This window comes from Meleagris gallopavo, chromosome 15 (genome assembly GCF_905368555.1).
Source record: "Meleagris gallopavo chromosome 15, MGAL_WU_HG_1.1, whole genome shotgun sequence".
Lineage (NCBI taxonomy): Eukaryota > Metazoa > Chordata > Aves > Galliformes > Phasianidae > Meleagris > Meleagris gallopavo.
In genome coordinates this window covers 13657273-13678929 of record NC_139418.1, presented here as the reverse complement: position 1 = coordinate 13678929, position 21657 = coordinate 13657273, and the positions used below count along the sequence as shown (strand labels likewise).

General features: G+C 42.7%; 1 protein-coding gene across 10 annotated transcripts in view; it reads right to left on the bottom strand.

Annotated features, from left to right (window-relative positions):
* RASGEF1C (RasGEF domain family member 1C) overlaps positions 1 to 21657 on the bottom strand; it is a 79767-nt gene that overhangs the window by 8050 nt on the left and 50060 nt on the right. For all 10 annotated transcript variants that reach the window (XM_085236387.1, XM_085236384.1, XM_085236386.1 and 7 more), the window contains 9 exons: positions 19266 to 19403; positions 14015 to 14227; positions 11006 to 11080; positions 7817 to 7909; positions 7030 to 7132; positions 6835 to 6914; positions 6279 to 6374; positions 3131 to 3226; positions 1735 to 1858 (listed from right to left, as the gene is read on the bottom strand). In XM_085236387.1, the coding sequence (XP_085092513.1) occupies positions 1735 to 1858; positions 3131 to 3226; positions 6279 to 6374; positions 6835 to 6914; positions 7030 to 7132; positions 7817 to 7909; positions 11006 to 11080; positions 14015 to 14227; positions 19266 to 19403 (1018 nt within the window). The remainder of the gene's footprint in view (positions 1 to 1734; positions 1859 to 3130; positions 3227 to 6278; positions 6375 to 6834; positions 6915 to 7029; positions 7133 to 7816; positions 7910 to 11005; positions 11081 to 14014; positions 14228 to 19265; positions 19404 to 21657) is intronic.

Here is a 21657-nt window from a genome sequence, read left to right as displayed (position 1 = left end):
ACAGTGAAATGATCTCCATTAAAAAATGAGAGATTTGATATTGTGGCAAATAAACTTTTTATGTTTAAGACTATTCCCATCACTTAACACAACTTAATCTTCCTCAATCTCTTTAAGGCCTAATGGGACATGGTATCTTAAATGAATACAAAACAGCCTCAAGATAAGAATGAGTTACAGAAACCAGAGATGGAACACAGTAGAAGAAAATAAACAGGTCTCCTTTTCTGCAAAACTTTGCCATGAGGGTGAATTTTATGGTACCAACATGCACCTAGGCTGTACAGCTTCCTTTACACAGGGTGGTGGTGCATTGATATCTCACTGTTTAAAATAAAATAAAAATTAAGTGGGCTATAACTTGCATAAGTATTTCCTCATTTGACTGTTTGGCGATGCTTAATTCTTTAATACTGGAACCATCTCAGTATTGAAGTCTGTGCTATAATTCAAGGCCACTTTAATATTAAACTGTTGGGCCGCTGTTCCTACATGCTGTGATGGACCTACAGATGTACAGCTGTACGTCACACACCAGTGCAGCATCTGTCTAATATATCCTCCTGTCTTTTACTCAGGGTGATTCTGCTCACCACTATCCCCATGGGCAGCAGGGGAGGCCTGCTCTGGCTTCTACAAAGGGCATCTACCAAAAACAGTATGAATGTGGCAGAGGATATGAGAAAGAAAATATGAAAACAATTAGTGGGTTGAGGTCACCCTTTCATGGTTCACCAGCCTGAAATCTGCACTTTTAAACACCACTTATGACTTGACTTTCACTTCATGTCCCTTCAGAGCTTAAATACAGAACAAATGCCTCCATGCTGTCTCCTTTCAATACATATTACTTTAATCACATTCATTATTCCATTTTGGCAGCTGTTTCTCTTAGTATTTAGGTAGGATTTTTGAGGCAGCATTTAGTGTTCTGTAGTAGTCTTTGAAAAGCTGTCTGGTGTGATTAACTTGGATCAGTATAGAAAACTGTCTAAAGAATCAAGGAAAAATAAACCCAACACCAGTATGGCCTATGGGAACAAAGCTGTAGACAGTTTCTGTGCATGACAACGTACCAAGAAGCAACCAATGTGAAACAGTATGAAATGGCACAGCCTGTTGTGCTGGGCAGCAGATTGAAAGAAGAAAAGAGAAGACACATAGAACTAGAGGTTAAATCAGAAAAACAATTTCAGAACAGCTTTTTCATAGCTGCAGCTTAATTAGTTACTAAAAAATATTCTTCTTAACAAATCTTTTCTGTAAATATTTTTCTGCTGCAGTGAAGGAGGTCAGCTGAATGACCATAGCCTGAAGCTGTGTTCACTGAATAGATGACAGTGTTGGTTTGCAGAAGAGATGAGTCCTGGCTCCATCAATCACTGCATGAATTTGGCTAGGGGACAGCTGACATCAGAGCAACCCACAGCATTGTTCTATGGCCTCTTTTCTTGATTTCAAAAACAGGGCTACTACGATAACTTCCTAGATAGCAGTGCCTTTTGGACAACCTATGGAGTAGAGAAAAGTAACCAGACAGCAGCTTCATGAGGTAGAAGGCTTTATCTGCAAAAGCATGTTGACAGTCTGGGGATAATAAACAAACTGCATGACAGGAAAGCTAGGATGAAAATGGGACAGGTCAGTGAGAGAGATCACCTGAGATGGGTCAAGATGTTAATTGGTAGTGATAAAGTGACATTTTTTCAGTGATTAGAGATTGTACAGTCTTACCATCTTCAGTAAAAATGGGAGCAGTGTGCAGGTAGTGGATTATGTTAGCATCTTGTTCAAAGGGACATTCCACTTGCTTCCATGTTATAAATTCTCCTACTTGCTTAGCCAGTTCCAGGAATTTCTGTAAACATAAATCCATTCCATTCAGATACAGTTCCACTGTCTCACTTAAACAACCACATCCAAGCAGCAGATCAGGATGTAGGGTCCCTGACCACAAGGACATTAGGAGAAAGGAGTCTTGGATCTTTTGGATGGGTGGATTTTCACTGCTCGTTTGCTGGGGAAAGAGGGAGGAAGGGGGTGTGCTCCATTCCTTCTTGCAAGTAGTCTCAATTTGTATTTAAGTGAAAACCCATGAACAAAGCAATGGGCATAAACTTGGAGGGACCAGAATTAGACACGTTACCTAAGGTGGAGTGATTCCAATTCCTTACAACTCTTTAGGCCTTCTAACAGTAAATACATGGCAAAAAAGTTCTGATATAACTTGAGGGGATGCTAGGCTCTATCTTACGCATTACTTTCTATCTCATAATGGCCCCAGCAGAAGGACAAATGTAATGCAACTGACCAAAGAGATGCTGAAGAGCTGATTTACAAAGAATCTGAGAGCAAAAGAACTGTTTTCTCATTGACGTGGGGCAGCTCTTTTGAAAGCACTTAATCTCTATCCCCATCAGAATGCAAGAACACAGCAACTGCAGTGCACAGCACAAGGTAAGAATGTGAGTGCCTACACACAGCCACGAGCAACAGATTGCATGAATGTAAAACCATCCTCCCCAGCACAGAACTGCTACCACTCAGGATATGTAGCCACCCAGATTGTGGGAGAGTATTCTGCTTTAGCTGATAGAACTTCTTCTGTGTAAAACTTAGAGCAACAGATTATACATTCCAATCCTTACATCAACAGCATGGCAGACTGCACTGTCTACTTCTGCTTCTGTATTCTAATTTTTGTCTACTGACCACGATCAATTTATGTCTTACTTTGCCAAGTCTTTTTATTAAAAAAGTTAATTAGAAAACAGATAAATTGAATTATAAAACATTTTACACTGATTTGTCTGCATGTGCACCTTTTTCCTTGTTTTCTGAAAGTCATCCACCCCTCCAAGCCATAAATATAATCATGCATATTGCTGACACTGTATTTCCAGCAGCCAACCCACATAAAGCAAGTCAGAACGGTCTGTTTGCAATGTTTATATAAAACGTATACATTATTTCTTGCAGAAAACATTCTGAGATTGGTTTAACCTTCAAGCAGTCACTTGAGATTGTCCCTTTTGGCATATTCAGCCTTTGTTGGGCTGCACTGAAATTGCAGGCAAACAATCTTAGATAGCACTATCAGAATGAGATAAAAACATTTTTCAGATCTTACTTCAAAGTTGACATGTCCATTTGGAAGGCGATTAGCACATCCTTCATTCAAAAAATAAATGTCTTTGATCAATAGGCTGAAGAAGGGGATCACAATCTGTGAAGAGAAATGGCATAACGATTATCTTTCCAGTTCAGTATTTTCTCTGCATGAAAGAAGAACTCAGTCAGGAGAGAAGAGAAAAAACACGTATTTACTTTTCACTGTTTTGGGAACTTAAAAAGCAGTAGAGTGAGAGGCAAGCAAAAGAGCAGCAGGATAAAGGGACACCCTCAGCCATCAGGAGAACAAACACTGAAAGGAGCATGAACTGAAAGCAAGGGTCGCTGAGCACACTGCCATGACTATGAAAATACTGGTAACTCAGTTTATTAACTTTCTGTACATCCACAGCATCACTGTTTGATGACAAGATCAGACAGCAAAGAACGAAATAAAAAGCTACAGAACCCTTCCTTTCTCTGCTGGATCTTTACAAGCAAAGCTGTTGCATACACAAATCGAGCAACTTAAAGACAGCTGAGAACCAAGGAACCACTGCTATCTCTGAACAAGGAAAATGATCTCATAAAGTCAAAATATATTCACGGAGAGCTGGAGCCAGGCCCTCATCTCCAGCTAGAAATTACTGCCAGGATCTGTGTATGTTTTTGTAGGCAGATACAAGCTTGTTCTGCCCTGCTCTGCACTACCTGGGGGCCGGGTCACTGGAACATAAACTAAGAGCCTTGCTGGGAAGGAAGGTATATTAATGTGGGCTACGTGCCATGCTAATACAGCTACAAAGCCACCAGCCAGCTCCGAGCGTGGGCAGAGCTTGTTCTCATCTGCATCCAAAAGGAAGCAAAGACATTCCCTAGAATACCAATTCTCCACACATTTCCAGGGGATTTCTGTCTTTGGGTCAGTATTTATTTCCCTAATAAAAATACGTTGCCCTGCATGCTTTGTTTTCCAAGTCTCTGTAGTAAAAGCAACAAAAGTGGATATAGTTACATTTCAGCATTGGCTTCAATCCTGACTCTTTGCTGGCATAAAGTCTGGGTTAGTGCCAGAAACTCAAATTTCACTCCCTTTTGATTCTCCCCAAACCATCCAACCCACCCACACGCTGAAGGACAATTGCCTCCTGCAGAAAGAAGAAAGCTAATGAGCTCAGACATGTTCTTCCTCCAAAGTATCACATGGCAACGACACACAGCACTGCGCTGTACATCCTCCCAGTGTTTCAAAGCCAATCAGAGCAATGCCATTAACGCTGTGCAGGGTGTCCCAGTGGAATGATTTAATTTTGGATTTGGCAGAGGTCAGCTCACTGCATAGATAAAACCAGTTCCTAACAAGCATACCGAATTCTGCATGAAATGTCCTCCCTCCTTCTTTGCCTGTTCTTTCACCCTACACTTGTGCAGGTTTCTTTCTGCACTCCCAACAGAGCACCTTGTGTCCCAAGGAGATGGGTGTGAGCCCTGCATCTTCCTCATGTGCTTCTGTGGTGGCCATTTGTTGGGAAGAGGGGCAGAGGGGACTGGGATCTCAAACTGTTATAAGCACAAGTCAGTTTGAAGAAGATTTTCTTTGTTGCTTTGCTGCAAGTTTGCCACAAAACAAACATTTTCTATTAAAAAAATGGTCATGTTTCTTTAATTTTATTCAAAGTCAATAAAATAAATAATGAATAACCTGGCTTACAATAGCCAACAAAATTCCTTAATTCCTACAGCATGAATTACAAGATCTGCTGTCTCCATAAGATGCCCAGCATGACCAACTACCAAGTCAAATGCTCCAGCATTCTCTTGAACATAATGTTATGTTCATAAGGTAAACAGAATATGGTTTTTTTCCTATGTAAAATAGGTTCCTTTCAATTTAATAATCTCTCCGCTCTCCCCTAACCAGCTAGGGCTAGAGATATGTCAGAGATTGCAAGCATCCACAGGAAATTAAACAACAGAGCTGCTGACTTCAATATATATGATGGCTGCAGAAGAATTAAACTGCAGAAAGATCTCAGGCTGATAGGTCCTTGCTGCATTGTGTGAGAGTTAAAAGGGTTTCTCCACTGCTAAAGAACATCCAAAGCCATCGTCTCTTCTTGAGATGTGCTCTTCAGAACAACTCAGCACACTCCCTTTGCAGCTGAGTCAGCCTGCAACCAGCTGCTGATCTCATTTCACTGTAACTGCTGTGAGATTCCATTAGCTTCAGCAGATTTACATCAAATTTACAGGGATGTGAGATCAGCATTTGCTCTCGCTCCTCTAGCGAGAGAACATTTAATTCTGTATTACGCTCGTTCATGCAGTATCTACCTTAGCCACGCTGTGTAGAGATCACCCATTTATGACCACGTGCAACGTTAAAAACAAACTCTTTTTCACAAAACAAAATAAGGGAACAGAATGGAGAAATAAGAAAATGGACAAGAAATATGCAGGCACAAAACAGTAGGATGCTGCACTAACATCTCATGAATCTGATCAGAACGCTATGTATCTGCCACAGACAGTGGCGATTCAATTCTTGCTCAGCAGGATGGCAACAAATGAAATGAAAACACAACAGGACAGACTTTAACCCCAAATTTGCTGCAATGGGTTCAGACCACACTCTTTTGCATGACTTGCAGTAAATCATCTTTCTCTAATGTAAGTGGAGAACCACCTCATCACCTCTGAGTGCTGTGCCCTTTGCGCTGTATCTCAAATCACAGGCTGTACAATAAGGGCTTGTCTGCACGGAGAAGCTGCCTGGCATGGTTGCAACAAAGCACAGCTCCACCTGGGCCTGCCAGGCTGATGCTCCATGCCAAAATAAAAGTCATTTTACTCTGGAATACCTTTTCCTCTGGTTTATCAATCTAAACAGTGTGAACTTTCAAGAGGCACAGAGTTGTTTGCCACAAAGTCATCCATTCTACATGCTCTGCCTGTCCTAGCTTCCTGACAGCAACTTCACAAAAGCACTGTGATCCATTTCAAACCCCTTTCAGCTTCAGATTTACTTTTCCAGTTGCATTTAGCAGTGCACAAGCCTTGCACTAGTGCCCCATGGAAAAGGGGACAGCAGCACGTTGCTTCAGTCACATTCTCGGTGGAGATGCACATCACTGATTTGGAGGTACACGAGATGTGGTCACACCTACCTTCTCCCTATTGCTGTGTGCAGTGAGGGACCTGTGAGCAGCCCCCCGCAATGCCGTTCTGTAGTTATAGAAGTTACCAGTGGGGTCCATCTGGTGCTAGATATACAAAAGACGACACATTGGTTAGAAAACAGCCTGAGTCCTCTGAAGACAGCTTTGCCCTTAGTTGTACCAAAGCTTGAACAGATCCAAGCCTACTTCTTCAAAAATACACATAGAAGCACATGAACCACAAGCAAACAACACTGGCATCAGCTTGAGAACTGTTGCTGGTATATTAGTCCATCCTCCCCAAGCCACTCGTCACTTCCTTTTAGTTTCTGAATATCTTTTTGCATGTAACGTTCAAGTGCTCTGCTACCCCTCTACACACCAGCAGCTTCACACTTTCTTCACTGTCCTTTAGCAACTTCGGCCAGAATCCAAACCTCTGCCTGTGAAATGTGTCTACAAACATCTCATACCTGGATAACAATGTGGAAATTCACAAACATACAAAAATAAATAAATAAATAAATAAATAATTCAAGCAGCATGTCTTTATTTATGTACTTACTTCAAGAATGAAAAATTTGGCTGTTTTTACTTTTGACCAAGTCTTCTTTAACCGGGAAACCGGACTCATGTTCATTCCAGCTATGAGGGAAAAAGAAGAAAGAAAAAAAGAAAAAAAAGCCATGGATGAGACTCAGACTTCCCCTTTTCCTTTTGCTACAGCCAGTGGAGACATCTGGTTAGGAGCTGTACTCACAAATGATTGCCATCAGTGAATTAAAATTCCCTATGTTAAAGCACTCTCGGGCGACATCAATGAAGAATTCAATGACTTGTGCTCGCTGTTTCTTTTTTGCAGGCTGTAAATTAAAACAAACATTTGTAATGAGCATACAAGTAACTGGAGGGCAGAGCAGGCCGAGTGACAGCTTGTGTTCTAAATCCACATTTTAACTGGACTGGAATCACCCCACCTTCCCAAAGAAGAGCTTCAGATGGCAATGCTTTCCAATCACAAGCTATGTAGGATATCCCATTACTACTCCTCCCTTCAAAGGAGAAAACATTCACTTCATTTTGATGGGGCCAACTGAAGTAAACCCAAGTCTACTAAGTTTAAAAACACAACAAACACAGCTCCAGGAATGGGCAGCAGGACAAAGAGCTATGCAACAGGAATTTACATGCACAGCAGAACTTCAGGATGACAGATAACAAATATTGCTCCACTAGAATCTTTTCCAGCAGAAATCTCACAGGATAATTCAAGGCACTTTTTCCTCTTTTTCTCCCTGCAGGGTTCATTATTCCACACTGTGCTCCTACTACATCAACAGAGCAGTGTACCCCTGCGTGTTGCCAGCTCTGTTTTGTAATATGTTTGTCATTTATCAGCTTGCTCCTGTGAATGCAGCATTACTAAAACTTACTGTCAGATGCTTAGCTAGGTCATAAGAAATAAATCCCCAGGTTTGCTTATTAGTGTACCACCTCAAACTGGTACTGCAAGTATGTGTAAAACGAGCTGCATGCTTCCCACTTACCATGCAAATTTCTGTTGCCACGAGGTAGCAGAGCCTATTGAACCATTTCACATAGGCCTCAAGGTTACTGGTCTTCTGGTCACTGAAACAAGGCTGGGGAGAAAAAAAATACACAAAGACGTGTAACTGCAGTTCAGCCAGCTGCCTGATTGCAAAATATCCATTACACGAAGGTAATCGTTTGGCCACATCTCTCTCACATACAGAAAGACTGTGCCTTAGCACAAGAAAAAAGCAAAAAGAAAAAATAGTTCTAGCTGCTTCTCTATGGGGAAAAAAAAAATATTTCCCTTTACTCTCCTGAGTATTCGGGATAATAGGCTGTTGAGTGCCCCAGATCTGTCTTGCTGGCTGCACTGGAACAGGCTGCTTACACACAAGGGAGACTTCACCAGTAAGAATCACTGCAAAGAAACACATTTTTTACTTCTTACATGAAACTTCACATAAATTCCCTCAGCTGATACAGGTGGTGGGAGCAGATATTTGGCTGAACTCCTTCAGTCACTTGATATCCAGACACTCTGACTTCAGCAGTGACAGGGTAGTTCACACAGCCTGAAGACACTGGTGGGAATTATAAGAACTCGACTCTTTTCTCCAACCTTAAATTCTGAGACCCTCCATCTAGGACACCCTGCTCCCCCACAGTTCACATGATTTATGTGAACATTCAGTAGCATCCACTAGAGGGTATCAGAGAATACCAAATTTTTGTACTGTTCTGATGATCATCTCCCAGAGCTGCCAGAAATACACCGCTAAGAAAAAAACCACAATGCATAAACACAGATCCACGGACCTCAATGAAATTACCCATATTATGTCAGTTCGGTGCCTAAAACCTGGGTCTTCATGTTACAGCAAGTTACCTTACATTAAGATTCTTCTAATTAAGGTAATTCAAAGGAAACATATCCCTGCGATTCTGTATGCAGGCACATTTAGAAAAAAAAATCACAGTACGATGGTATTAGTCCACCAATCTGAAGCCTGATGTTCCTAGCCATTTTATGGAAAGACTATCTATACAATAAATAAATATACCAAAGCATCTCAAAAGTAAACACTGGCAAGCAACATGTGAATGTCAAACTAAAAGAAATCCCAACACAGCCCTACTCTACCCATAGCAGTTATTTTTCTTGCACTCTGAGGTATTTTTTGCCCCTTGCTACCGCAGAAGTACACAAAACCTTGGTTTGTTCTGAACATGCTATTTCCATCTCAGCACTGCTGTTCCATGCCATGGCATAAGAACCACAGCTAATGCCACAAAACTTGGTTAAAACGTGCACGTTTAACTTTGAAACAGATTGCCTTTTAAAGGTTAAGCTTTATAAATGGCAACAACATTTAGCACCTCCCTAGCATCTTCCATCAGCAGCTCTCAAAGTGCTTGATAAACATTCATAAGTGAAACTTTTTGAAGCCTTCATGCAAGAATGATATTTAAAATGATCTCCACCTGGAGGCAATGTAAACCAGAGCCCAAACCCAGTGGTTAACGTGGTGCTTACCATGGGCCAGGTAGGTACCTGTCACTCCACATGAGGTGTGTGCTGCTGTGCACAATGCTCTGCCAGGTCCCACACAGTCTCTCAGCTATAACACACCAAGGCACAGAGGATCTTCCAAGTCATCGCTGGGACTTCTTCTCAACACAGGAAGAGAGTGCTGACAAGTATCAGACTACCCCTGCTTTCACCAGCTTGCTGACCCGAAGCCCACTAATTCTTTAGTGTCGTATCTTGTGTGCAAACATTAAGGCACTTTTTCTGTACTCAGTAGAGCCTATTTGAAGGAAGACATGCTTTGAACTTAGAAGTCAATGCAGTGATGCATCCTTGCTTTGATATTTGCTCTCCACCTCCCACTCAAATCCCTCCTATCCACCATAGCAGATGTTTCTTCATGTTTCTCTTCATATCTTGGTATTATTCTGTTCTGCCAATACATTTGAAATTCCAGACAAATTCTGCACAAAGCTACAGCCATTGCCTGCTTCAGCTTATTACTGAACATTTCCCTCTAGCATCCTTTTCCCTGCATGGCTTTACGTAGTTTGACTTCATTCACTGCTGCCTCCCTCCTATTCATCCAAAATTTACTCAGACGCAGAACCTCCATTTGATCTCTTTCATTTTACTTCATAACAGAGATGATGACTTCCTGAGACACTTCATTTTCAATCTCGTCCCTCATGCTCACAGCAGGTTACTGAAATCTCAGCTCTGGCTGCCCTGATATTTCACGTTTCTGACACATCTTTGTCACACAGGGGTTCTTTCCTAAAGGATGTGATTACTGTTCATAACACCTGAGACACCACCTCTGCCCATTCCTCTCTCCCTGAAACGAATTGCAGAATCTCTTTAACTCCAATACAAGAAGGAGAAAGCTCAAGACTGCACATTTGTCTGTCTGCACCTCCCTCCCTTCACCATTACAAGTTATTTTGGTGCTCTTTGGAAAACATGTTAGCAAGAAGTCTTCCCCTATCTATCTAATGATGCAATTTTGCCATTGATATATGATCTCAGTGGGAGTCCTTTTGTGGTTCTGGGGAAGAATTTTCCATCCTCTTTCTTTTCTTGTCAGCATATGAAATACCAGACTCTTGCTCTCCAGCTGGAATTCTCTTTCCTTACTGAAGCACTCATCGAAATGCTGCTTCAAACCCCACTGGAACTCATGAAAAGACTCCAACTGGCTTCCAAGAACTCTGGAGGAAACCCTGATCAGGCATTTCATTCCCTGCAGTGCTCCGGGTTAAAAGCTATTGTATGTAGAGAGAAGAGAATGTTGATTCATGACGCACTGACTCAGTACTGCGGTGTCTGGGCACACACTGTGGCCATTACATCATGTCCAGAGTCCTTATGCCTTTAACATTAGGAACAGACATTTCCAGGTTCTATGCAGCTACAAGCTACGTGCCCTGGCCAAAACAGGTAAAGACGAAGAGCCAAAGGCCAGAACTTCATTGTGTAGGCCAGTCTCTGGCTGGGACACATTCTCACCATGAAGGAATGGCAATGACCCGCCAGCTAGAGCTCTACCAACACGTCCATCCTTGCTGTGAGAATGCAGCCCTGCTAGCTGCCTTGCCCTGGTGATGTCCCAGGCTTGCTCTTATGGATTACATCAGTTATTGTAGGAAATATTTCGTATGTGGACAGAACATACCTTGGTGCCATCCAGAGGATCCTTGTGTACAAATGCCTGCACAAACTCCTCAGGTCCAATGTGACTTAACCTCTCCTATTAGAGGGACACAAAGACAGGAAGAAATGAGAAAGCACTCCACAATGTCTGCTGTTTCTCTTCGTAAAACATTGCCATTATCTTTAAGTTTTGAATGGTGTTGTTGAACTTGTAGATTGTTGAACTTGTAGACAGCCAACTAGTATGAGATGTTAACACTGATAAGAACAGTTAGAATTATTTCAGTAGAAAATAGAAAGTGTACGTCTTATTACTGAGAAGTCACAGCAAGAACTCTCTTCAGTGCTCAGACAGAAAGGTGCTGATGCTCAAGGCCTCATCTGGGAGCTGCAAGACCTCAGTTGTATGCCTGGAGCTGCCACAGACCTACTGCTGCCCAGCATTTCTCAGTGGCTGTGTTTCCCAGTTGTTCAAATGGCAGAAATACTGAGCTCTGGTAACCATAGCAATTCGTTGGCAGCTGCGCAGTGTTCTGACCCTGCCTCCCTACCAGCCAAGCTCAGGTGATGCCCTGGGGGGCTGGCATCGCGCCACTGGGGAAGGCACGAGAGATGCAGAGATGCGTGTGCTTAAATTACAGTCATTGCTCACACTGGAGAGCATCCCAGGCATTACCCAAAACACGAGTGAATAAAGCACCCAGATCTCTCTTAGCAAAGGACAGTCCACCTCCTCCAGATCCTGAACAAATGTGGCAATTTCAGTCAGACCAGCAGCCACTGGTCGGGAAGGAGAGTGGTTTTATTCCTCTGCATCAGGGCTAAAAGACCACAGTAGGCACTGTGGACTAAAAAATACGCTGTCACTCATGATCCTGCCTCTATGGGAGCTCCCTTTGGTTCCCCAGAGGGCCCACCTTGCTGACACAAGTGGACATTGTTTTGTGGAAGGTTTATTCAGTACTGGCAATGACAGCCTTGAAGGAGCCAAGCAGCTGTCAGTGCTTCTGAAATGTACTATCAGGGCAGGTGTGTTTGGGTGTTACAGCAGTGTATGCTGACTGCTAACAGAGCTTCACCACCACCAGTGGGAACTCAGCTATTTCTCTGAGATTTGGTATCTATCGTATTGATTAACCTAAAAGGTACCGAGAAAAATATGTGAAGTAAGATTTGGTGTTTTACAGCAGTCACAATTAATTATAATACCTGCCACTGAGCCTATTCATAGCCTATGTCTTAACGAACTATGCCCTCAGAGCTATGTTTTCAAATATGCTCCTTAACTCCCTTTGACTTCTACTTCTGCCCATTAGCACATTTCTATGGAAATAAGACAGAAGATCATTTACATTGTCTATAAAAGGAAGAATCTAGCAGCAGTGATTGAGCTAGAGATGGGCAGCCCAGCCCACAACAGCACAACAGCCCAGGAGTCAGCAGACTGGGGCTGGTTTCCTTGATGCCCAAGGAAACCATTACTGCACAGTCTCCAAAATGCTTTGGTATGAAAGCTAAGTCATTACAATGATCCCCAGGTTACAAGATCTCAAAGGCGGTATTTTCAATGACACAAGAAATGTATCCCTTCTTATCTGACGTGCCCTTTAATACTCTTATTAGAAAAATATTTTCAGTAGGTTATAAGTCACACAAAGTATTTCTGTAGAAACACTTTGGAATTTGTAGAGCCTAGTCATAGGGCACTCAAGTAGCATTAAAATCAGCGGTAGTTTTGTGTAAATGAAAATGTTATGGATGTTCTTGAGGTATTCCTCTTGTCTTCTCACCATGCCACTGGTACCTGTACATAGCTTTTAAACAGAAATAACTGTTATTAAATAAAGAAATACTTCTTGCTAACAAATAAGTATCTGACAGTTTCAGTGCAATGTATTTGGTGTACCAGATGCAGTTAGTGAAAGAGAAGGTAGGGAGCAATGATTAAAGTGCTATGAAAATCTTTGGGTGTATCCGTTTTAAAAGTATAATCTGAATATAGGGAATCCTTGGAGAACACTTGTATTGTAGAGGAAAGGAAAAGCAAGAAAAAAACTCCAGGCAGAAGGACTTGTACTTTCTGGCTTAAACTACATACAGCTAAGAGAGCCAAAGCTGCATGTTCTGAAAACTAACCAAGGTGAGATGATGATCCAGATTAGGGGGTTTCTGAGCTATCCCGCTTCTTCACAAATACAATATGAGCTACTTTCAGAATCCCTACATTTAACTCCACAATATTCTCTCCAAACCACAATCCATTTCACGGTTAATTTTTCCAGCCTTCCTCTCTAGAATGAACACTGTCCACAGGAGGACAGGCAGTAGAAAGTCGTTACAATATCAAAAGATCTGCAGATGGCAGCAGTAACGTTTTGTGTTCTGCACCCATCCATGGAGGACCTGAACCTGGCAGAAAGGTGTGCAACACAACACTCTGGCAAAGATCTTGGTACTGCAATTGGTGCATTTACCATCCAGAGTCTGCTGGAGAGTGGACTGCGGTCCAAGGAAGGAAACAGCGGGACTTTGTTTGGGAGTGGGGAGCTTTTCTGATATTTGCACACCCTTGTATGTCCATGCTCAAAGTAACAAGGGGAAGAAAGAAAAATGCTGAAGGCAGCTCAGATGCTTTACGTATCTGTGGGAATGGATTTGAGTTACATTTTCTTCCCGATTAACAAACGGGCTAATGATCAGTCATTTCAATGGCACCTTCAGGTTTTATAGCTCAAAGCAAGTACCTTACAGAAGCCTTATTCACCTTCCTGGAACAAAGACTCATATTTAATGACAAAGCAAGCTCAAAAGGTAAAGTGACATGCCCCAAAACGCACAGGAACACTCTGGTAATTTCTCACTTCCCATGCATCTCTTAACCTTTCACACCCTGCCTCATACTGCAGTGCTGATACAGCACTTGATGTGCTGCAGCAGCGCAGACGCTTTTTGGTTGTGTCTGGAATACTTAGCAGCTGATGGCTTAAAATAATATCTCTGACTGTGAAAGTTGGAAACCATGCCCACGTACCAGCTCCACATGTGTCAGCTGCTGAGCCAGAGTGTAAGGGTCACTGCAGACGCTCAGAATTTCTCTCTGAATTGATGGAGGTTTACTTTTAAAGGCAACCAGCTTATCAGAGACAGCAGCATTGATCTTAACAATCCCCTCTTGCCCGTGGCTGAGGGTGGCGAGCTTCTGATTCAGGGTCTGCAAAAGCTGATTCATCTTCTTCCAGTAGGCCTGGAGAGACAGGGAGAGAAAGAAACGTAAACCACCCAAAGAACTTGATGAAGGTATGTTTTTATGCTGCATTTTACCTTCTGCAAAGTATTCCTAAGCCAGCAACAGGTTATCATTTTATTTCAACATGCCTATTTCAGAACAATCAGTTGGCTTAATTACAGTTCTGTGCTCCAGACCACAGAAACAGACTGCAGTCTAGAGAAGAGGCAAGCAGGACTGGTGGGCTGGGCTGGCACTAATATTCGCTTATTGCTGCCAACACCCATGCTGCAGGGAGTAGAGGAGATGGAATGCTACAACATAAGTTACTGCAGCTTTCTGGAGCAGAGCAGCATTTGGTACACATCCTTTATGTCAGCAACACGTTGCCTGAGAGCTCTACCTGTTAACAGTTGCTAGTCAACTCTTATTTATTGAGAATAAGAAGTGTTTTTGAAGCTTTTCTCTCCGTCCTTCTTTGCTGAGGGCAGCTGAAGCACACTGTTCCTTTTTACCCAGTTGGAGTAGCTTTGAGTATTTAATATCCAAAATGTTAACTGCCAGTGAAAGACGCTCTTAAGATATTCCAGGCACAGCCATACGCTCAGCAGGATGATCATTACTAAGTTGTGCAGGTTCCTCTCAGAGACGGAGCAGCTCTTCGCAGGAAAAGAGCAGAGCTGCTGGCCATGGAGGATGGGTAGATAAAAATGCTTTCAACTCCTCATGACTGACAGATGCAGGCACTATAAAACTGAGAGTACTGGTGGATGGGCTCTGAAAACAAGGATTAATTGGAGAAGTCCTTGGGCTAAAACTTCACACCATACTGAGGTGTTCCTCGATAGCGAGGCCTTGTGGGCTCTCCCAGCCAAAGAAGCATCAGGCGTGGGTATGGCAGCTCAATTTCACAGAGCAGTTGCTTGGGAAAACAGCTTCCAGGCTGGCCTACTATCAGCTCCAATCCCAGCACAAAGATACTCTGGCTGCTCACAAGTGGGATAACTCCTCACTCTCTATCTGAGCAGATTTAATCACGTTCATTTCTGAGCAGTAACATCACGTTGTCAGTAACATCTGTTTGTAATAGGCCAGCGTGAAACCAGAGCCAGCATGGAGCCCTCTTCTGTTACATCTGTACTGTACAGCAGATGTACACCCTGGTACTCTCTATGCAGTTCTTATCATCGCATTAGGGACCTGGCTGGAGTTTGACATCTCATGAAGGCCAACACACACCTGAGTCACAGCCCAGTGCACACTTGGGAATGGTTTAGAAACAGCTTGTGTCTTCTCCAGACTTTTCTAGGTGGTAGGCAATCTTCAGTTTTAGCTGCTATGGTCAGTATTCTTGTATACATAGCATTCTGGAAGTAATGAAGAATAACATGCTTCCATGAATCCTGTTTCCATTGCAAGTCTGAGGCTGGGAACCCTCGAAAAATTACAAGCGCTTCAGCATCTGATGCAATGTTTTGCCATATTTGTACAGCTCTTCCAACAGAAGTTTTCACATCACTGAAGTACCTTTCAGTTCACCCAACGAACTGAACTCTCGAGCCAGGCTGGAGCACGGAGCAGAGAAACAGTATATAGTCAGGCTATCTTGCAAAACAGAGACGTAAATGAAGCAATGACCCAGGAGGTGGAAGGGACTTGTCTTGGAGAACATCCACACAGGTCTCAAAATCATGGAGCATGAGTGAAAAATCAAGTGAGGAAGATGCATAAACAAATCACTGAAGCAGTTTTTTAGAAAATAAAAACTGTTCTTTCAGTTCCTGATATGTACTAGCTCCAAGGAGAACAGACTGGTGGTCTTCATGCAATTCCTCACTCAAGCAGATGATCAGACTTAGGATTTACAAAGGCCATCCTGAACCCAAACTACTGAGTACCATCTAAGTATTTCTCCAGTTTACATCCAGGTGTGTTTGCAAAACTCAGTACAGCTAATCAAGTTCTATGATTAGAATGCTATCTTTAGTGGAAACTCAAATAAGGAAATATTTCAGCATTCTGTGAACATATTTTGTAAACATGGAAATTACTTTTACTCAAGTAGAAGTTTTCTGTGGCATATAAAGCATTTGGCTAAAGAACTTTCAGCAGAAAGCCCAGTTCTCTTTCAGAAATGAGACTGGATAAGGAATCTTTGCCCACTGAATTCTTCATTGTTTGGGTGAGAAGCCGAAAAGCAGAAGAGTTTGAAAGGCACTGATGTTTAGTGAATCTTTCAATAAACAGTCATCAAAAGATCTACTTTCATCTAGTTTCATAGGGAATATGGCACAAAAAGATAGATACAGATACAGACAACAGTAACCAAAGGTCTGAGTAACCCAAACAGATAACAGAATGAAATGAGAGACTGATAATAGACACAATAAAAATAATTCATAGAACAGAGTTCTTGAGGAGACTCACCTAGAAACCCTACTGTATGTTGGGGGAGAAAAAATTAATCCTGCATTTGCCCTTTTAAAAGCATTTCCTGCTTTCTTTAAATTATGTTCACTAATTGAAAACAATATTGTTCATTACCTTCAGTGTGCTGATAATTACCTTGCCACAAAGTGACCCCCTATTGTACAGGAGCTGCATGCTGGACTCTTATCATCTATTTCACCGCGTTGCCACATTAACAGTCAAAAGAAGCATACTTCTGTTTAATATTAAAAGCAAATGTTTCATTTTTAACTGGGAAAGTTTCTCTGAAGATGGCAGGCATCAGCAGGTGGCTTAGGAGCTCAAATTTTAATTAAAATTTCTAACTCTAAATGCAAATCACAGCACTTACCAAGAAATGCTTCTCAGCATGGACACCTTTATAAGCACATCACAGAGCCTTTGGAAAGTGGACTCTACAAAGGACAGAAGCATACACTGCAGGGGAAAATCCTGCATTAACCTACATGGACTAGATGACCTCACAAATCTTTCAATCTTTAATTTCTATGATCCACAATGGGAACAACTTTTTTCCAAACATCTAATGGGCATGACCACTCTTTCGTGCTGCTCCTTAAAAAAAAGAAAAGAAATTTATATTTGCAGGATATGAGCTGTTCCTTAAATTAATTATTGATTTTGCTCAGGCATAATCACTTGCAATTATGGCTCCTAGTAGTATTTGTAAAGCAATGATTTGAAGCTAGTCCAGACAGAGGTCCACCAAAGCACCCATGAACATCAGCGTGTAGCTACGCATCTTCCAGAGCAAAGGTGTGCAGCGTTGGTCCAAGTCAGGCAAATAAAAGCCTGCTTTGTACACAGAAGGCTGATCTTACCCATGGCTCTTTTCCAGGGCAGCAACTTAACATGAAGCAGTTGCCTTTAAAATGGTTTTCTATGTTCCCATAAAGCCCCTGCTGACTGCCCTATGGGCTGCTTCCCTCTTTTCAGCAGGTCTATACAGGTTCCTCTCACTTCAGATGCTGATGCCCTTTTTTGTGGTGGCTGGCTGAAGCAAGTTCATTGCCAGGGAGAGTTTCAACTGCTCTAATCAATGAAGCTGAGGTCACCATGGCCTCTTCTGGCAGCCTTTTTTGTTTCCTCCACCTCCAGTGAAGCACCACACAACTTCCCCTTCCCATCCTCCATCCCTGCAGACTGGTCAGCAGAGCCATGCCAGCCTACAGCCACCCAGAGCTGCCAGCCCAGCCCAAAAGCAGCTGTTTCCATTGCTCTCATGTTTCACGTGGGTAGGAGGGTTCAACTTCCTTTTCATTACACTGCAACTCTGCTAATTCCTTTTTTTGACTCTACGGGTGCTGTGCTTTTTGTCATACTGAATTGCATACATCTGTGTCTTTAAGCCAGGCCTTGGGGTAGCCCATGGAACTGAGTTCCCATGGTTAACCCAGAAGTAATTAGAGCTCTATATGCTATTTGCTCTTATCCTTGTTATTTTCACAGACTTTGTGGTACTTTTAATGTTTCTGAATTAATCTATGGGTTTCACCCACCTGAGTTTACAAGCAGGTCTCCCAGATGTTCTGTTCCACATGTCCTGCTCTGCCACACACACAGCTCATTCATTTAAATAACAAGACCTACCATCTAAACTGAGTTTCTGCCCAGAGGGCCACACACTGCTGTCTTCTGCCACTTCCATGCTCCCAGAGAAGTTACATGTCCATAAATATGCATTTTTTTTTTTAAAGGTAAGAATGCTGCCTTGCTATCTGACAATATCAGCAAAACAGACTGGATTCAACAGAAGCTGTCTTGGCCCATAGATCACATGGACTTTGATGGGGATCCCAGTGGCACACTAGTCTGCCATTCTGTGTCTACCTGCCTTCTGTCTGGGTGCCAGCTTTACAGCATCAACCAGCTCAAGCACAGCGTCTGTGAACTCTCTCACAAAGGGCAGGAATGTGTAAACCAAACCCGCCTGATTCACTAACGAAAACGATGACAAAATGCAAAGATTGTTTCAAAAGTTACCAAACCGAAGACACAAAAGGTAACAAAATGGAAAAAAACACCCCGTGGTGATTCCACTTTTACAACCACTCATTTTCTTAGAGATACAAAGCCTTTGTCAGGTTCCTTCAAGCCAATAATAATATTTTTTAGCCCCACAACATCACTTGATGACTGCCTACTTCTTCCTCTCCTCACACACTATATCAAACACCCTGAAGTGCTCCCTAAGTCATTGCTTGTGCAAGGTGGTTGCTCTCAAGTCATGATACTTCATTCTTCTTGTAGACTGTAACTTGGGAGAGCACACCACTGTTGCTGTTTGAATTCTAGCCACACTTTCGGTGCATGCTATGTCTCAGATCTTCTACCATTGAGATGGGAATAGTTTTCTTTTAGAAACAAAGGTGCAGAAGATGAGTTCTACTGATCACTGTGATGTGTCCCCATGTCACTACCACAAGAGAGACGTGGTTTTCAGCACAGCTACTACAGGTTTTAACCATTAGGGGAGAACAAAACTGATTTTCCAGAGAAAGTGGAAAACATCAGGAGGAAAAGGAAGAACCAAGTGGGAAACTGAAGTTAACGCTTTCACACAGTGCCCCACGTCAGACATCCTCACCTCATCACACGGGGCTATCCTGTGAATCATGTCTTTCAGATGGCCGATCATCCGCTCTTCCTGAAAGTCATACGGGAATGTTTCTGTCCACTCTGTCAGCAACTGTAAGATTTTGGGTCCAAATTTTCTGATCCGTGCCTGAAATGAAACCAGAATAAAGCACAGGGATTGAAACGTGTTTACTCATTGAAGTTCCAGCATTTTTCTGAATGTGGGGCCAGATTTTCAAAGAAGGTACTTACAGTTGCACCTACAAAATCTGCACACATGCAAACAAATAGTGTAGTGCACAAATGACACATTTTGGCATGCAAAAATACCAGCACGTAGATGCATACAAAATTATCTGTTTTACATGCAGATTGAAGTATTCTGCACATGCAATTGGTCTGTTTGTGCTTGGCTGGACATTTTGTTGGTGCAACCTTTGTACCTTTTTTAAAAACAACAGGCTCTTCTGATGATTTGAACCATGTGTTCTTCCTTTTTGATCACAACCCTCCTGTGCTTTCATCCACTTGTTAAAAGAAAAAAACAATCAAAAACCTGACTGTAGTTTATTTCTTGACCAACAAAATGGCGAGTCTTGCTTCTTTTCTGTCTGGATGAAAAAAAAACACCTCAGTGGCAGACAAAACGTGAGGAAGAACAGATGGACACACCAGCACTTCAGCAGCTTTACCTGAACTGGTGATAACACTGCTCTTCTCAACAAGAGCTTAAGGTCACGATAAGACAAGGACACTCACTCACATAACACACAGTTGGTGCCCACTTTGCTTTTGGTGTGTTTTATCTGAGGATGCAGCAGCAAGAACAGTCAGGATGATACAGGGCAAGGAGGGAAATGCGGGGCACAGCACAACTGGTGCCTTAGTATTATCTCAACATACAGCCAGTGCAGCTGCTTCCAAAGCTTTCATCCTCTGTTATCCAAGAAGAAGGGAAAAGGAAACTGCATTAAACAAGAAACTGCACTTTTATTTACAGAAAACACAGACCAAAACAAACAGCCTTCTTCTGCATCCTACGTACTGTAGCTAAAGTATACCCTATAATCAGTGAAAATTATACTCTTGAGTCTCTGCTTTTCAACCAAGGTGGTTGAAATGCGTATTTCAGCTTTCCACCAACAACAGGTTTCAATGAACCACATCTCTAAAAATAACTGCTGTCAGCTAGCATTAAGCTCACTCTCAAAGACCAGCAGGTGGCTGCTAAAGGGAAAGCTTTATTGGAAACTGCAAAGGTCTGGGGAGACATTTGCTCCAGCTGTACAAACTGCTATTCTGAACTGAAGGAGAGGACGTTGTGCAAGTCACAGGACATGGCTCAGGGGATGGGAGGTCACTAGTGTGCTAAGTTTCGAGGTCAGGTCCACTCCCAGTGATATAAAATCAGCTGTGTCCCACCACCCGCACATTACTGCAGGGATTCCAAAATGTAGATTCACTTCAGGCAGACTGGGAGTTCTTCATACTACTTCTAATATCTTGAAATGAGCAGCGAAACTTTGGAATACTCACATTTTCATTCTCCTAAACTTGCATCCCAGAGTGTCATCAGAGAACAGAATCAATCACACCTCAAAAAAAACTGTCTTGGATGCTGCACCTCACACAGATAGGTCTAACTCACACTGTATGTGCAGCCTACATGCTAGACTTCCATGTTGTCTGGCTGGTTGTACCATGTAGTGAAGGCAGAGATCCTGTTACTCATGCCAACAGTTCCCTGGGTGAAACAAGCACACGTTCAGATATTGGTAAAGAGGCATTTTGATGTCATTGTGTTTCAGTGCTGGGAAGGCTGATCCTGAAAATCATCCCAGAATTCTAGGTTCTTTTTGGGAAAATTGCAACCAGTGCACATTCTTCTCCCTTCCACTGCACTCAAGATGCAGCTCCTGTTCCAGGTATTGTACTGGAGAGGTCTTCATCAATGCACTGAGGAGAGCTCGGGTGGAATCTGCCGCTGAATGGGATCCAGTGGCATCCATGTGCACCGCAGTGCCTGCAGGACTGCCAGAGGATACACGTCTGTTATCGTACACAGTACCAGTCTGCACAGTCACTTGGGCAAAACAGGAGGACTGTGACACACTAACAGCTTGGATTTGCTCATTCTGTTAGCTCATCATAGCCTCGCTACTGCTTCAGCTCGTTCCTGGTGTGCCAGACAGCGCCGCTCTGCAGCACGGCTGCGCAGACAATCTGTCAGTGCTGGCAGTGAGGGATTAGTGGGAAGCTGCATGCTGTTATGTGGTGTTCACAGTGACAGGTAAGGCCAAGGGGAACTGCTACGTTCTGTACCAAAAGCAAGAAAGAGAAAGGGCAGATGCATTAAGTAAAATGGGGGAGAGAGCAGTGTGCTGACATCTGCAACTGACAGC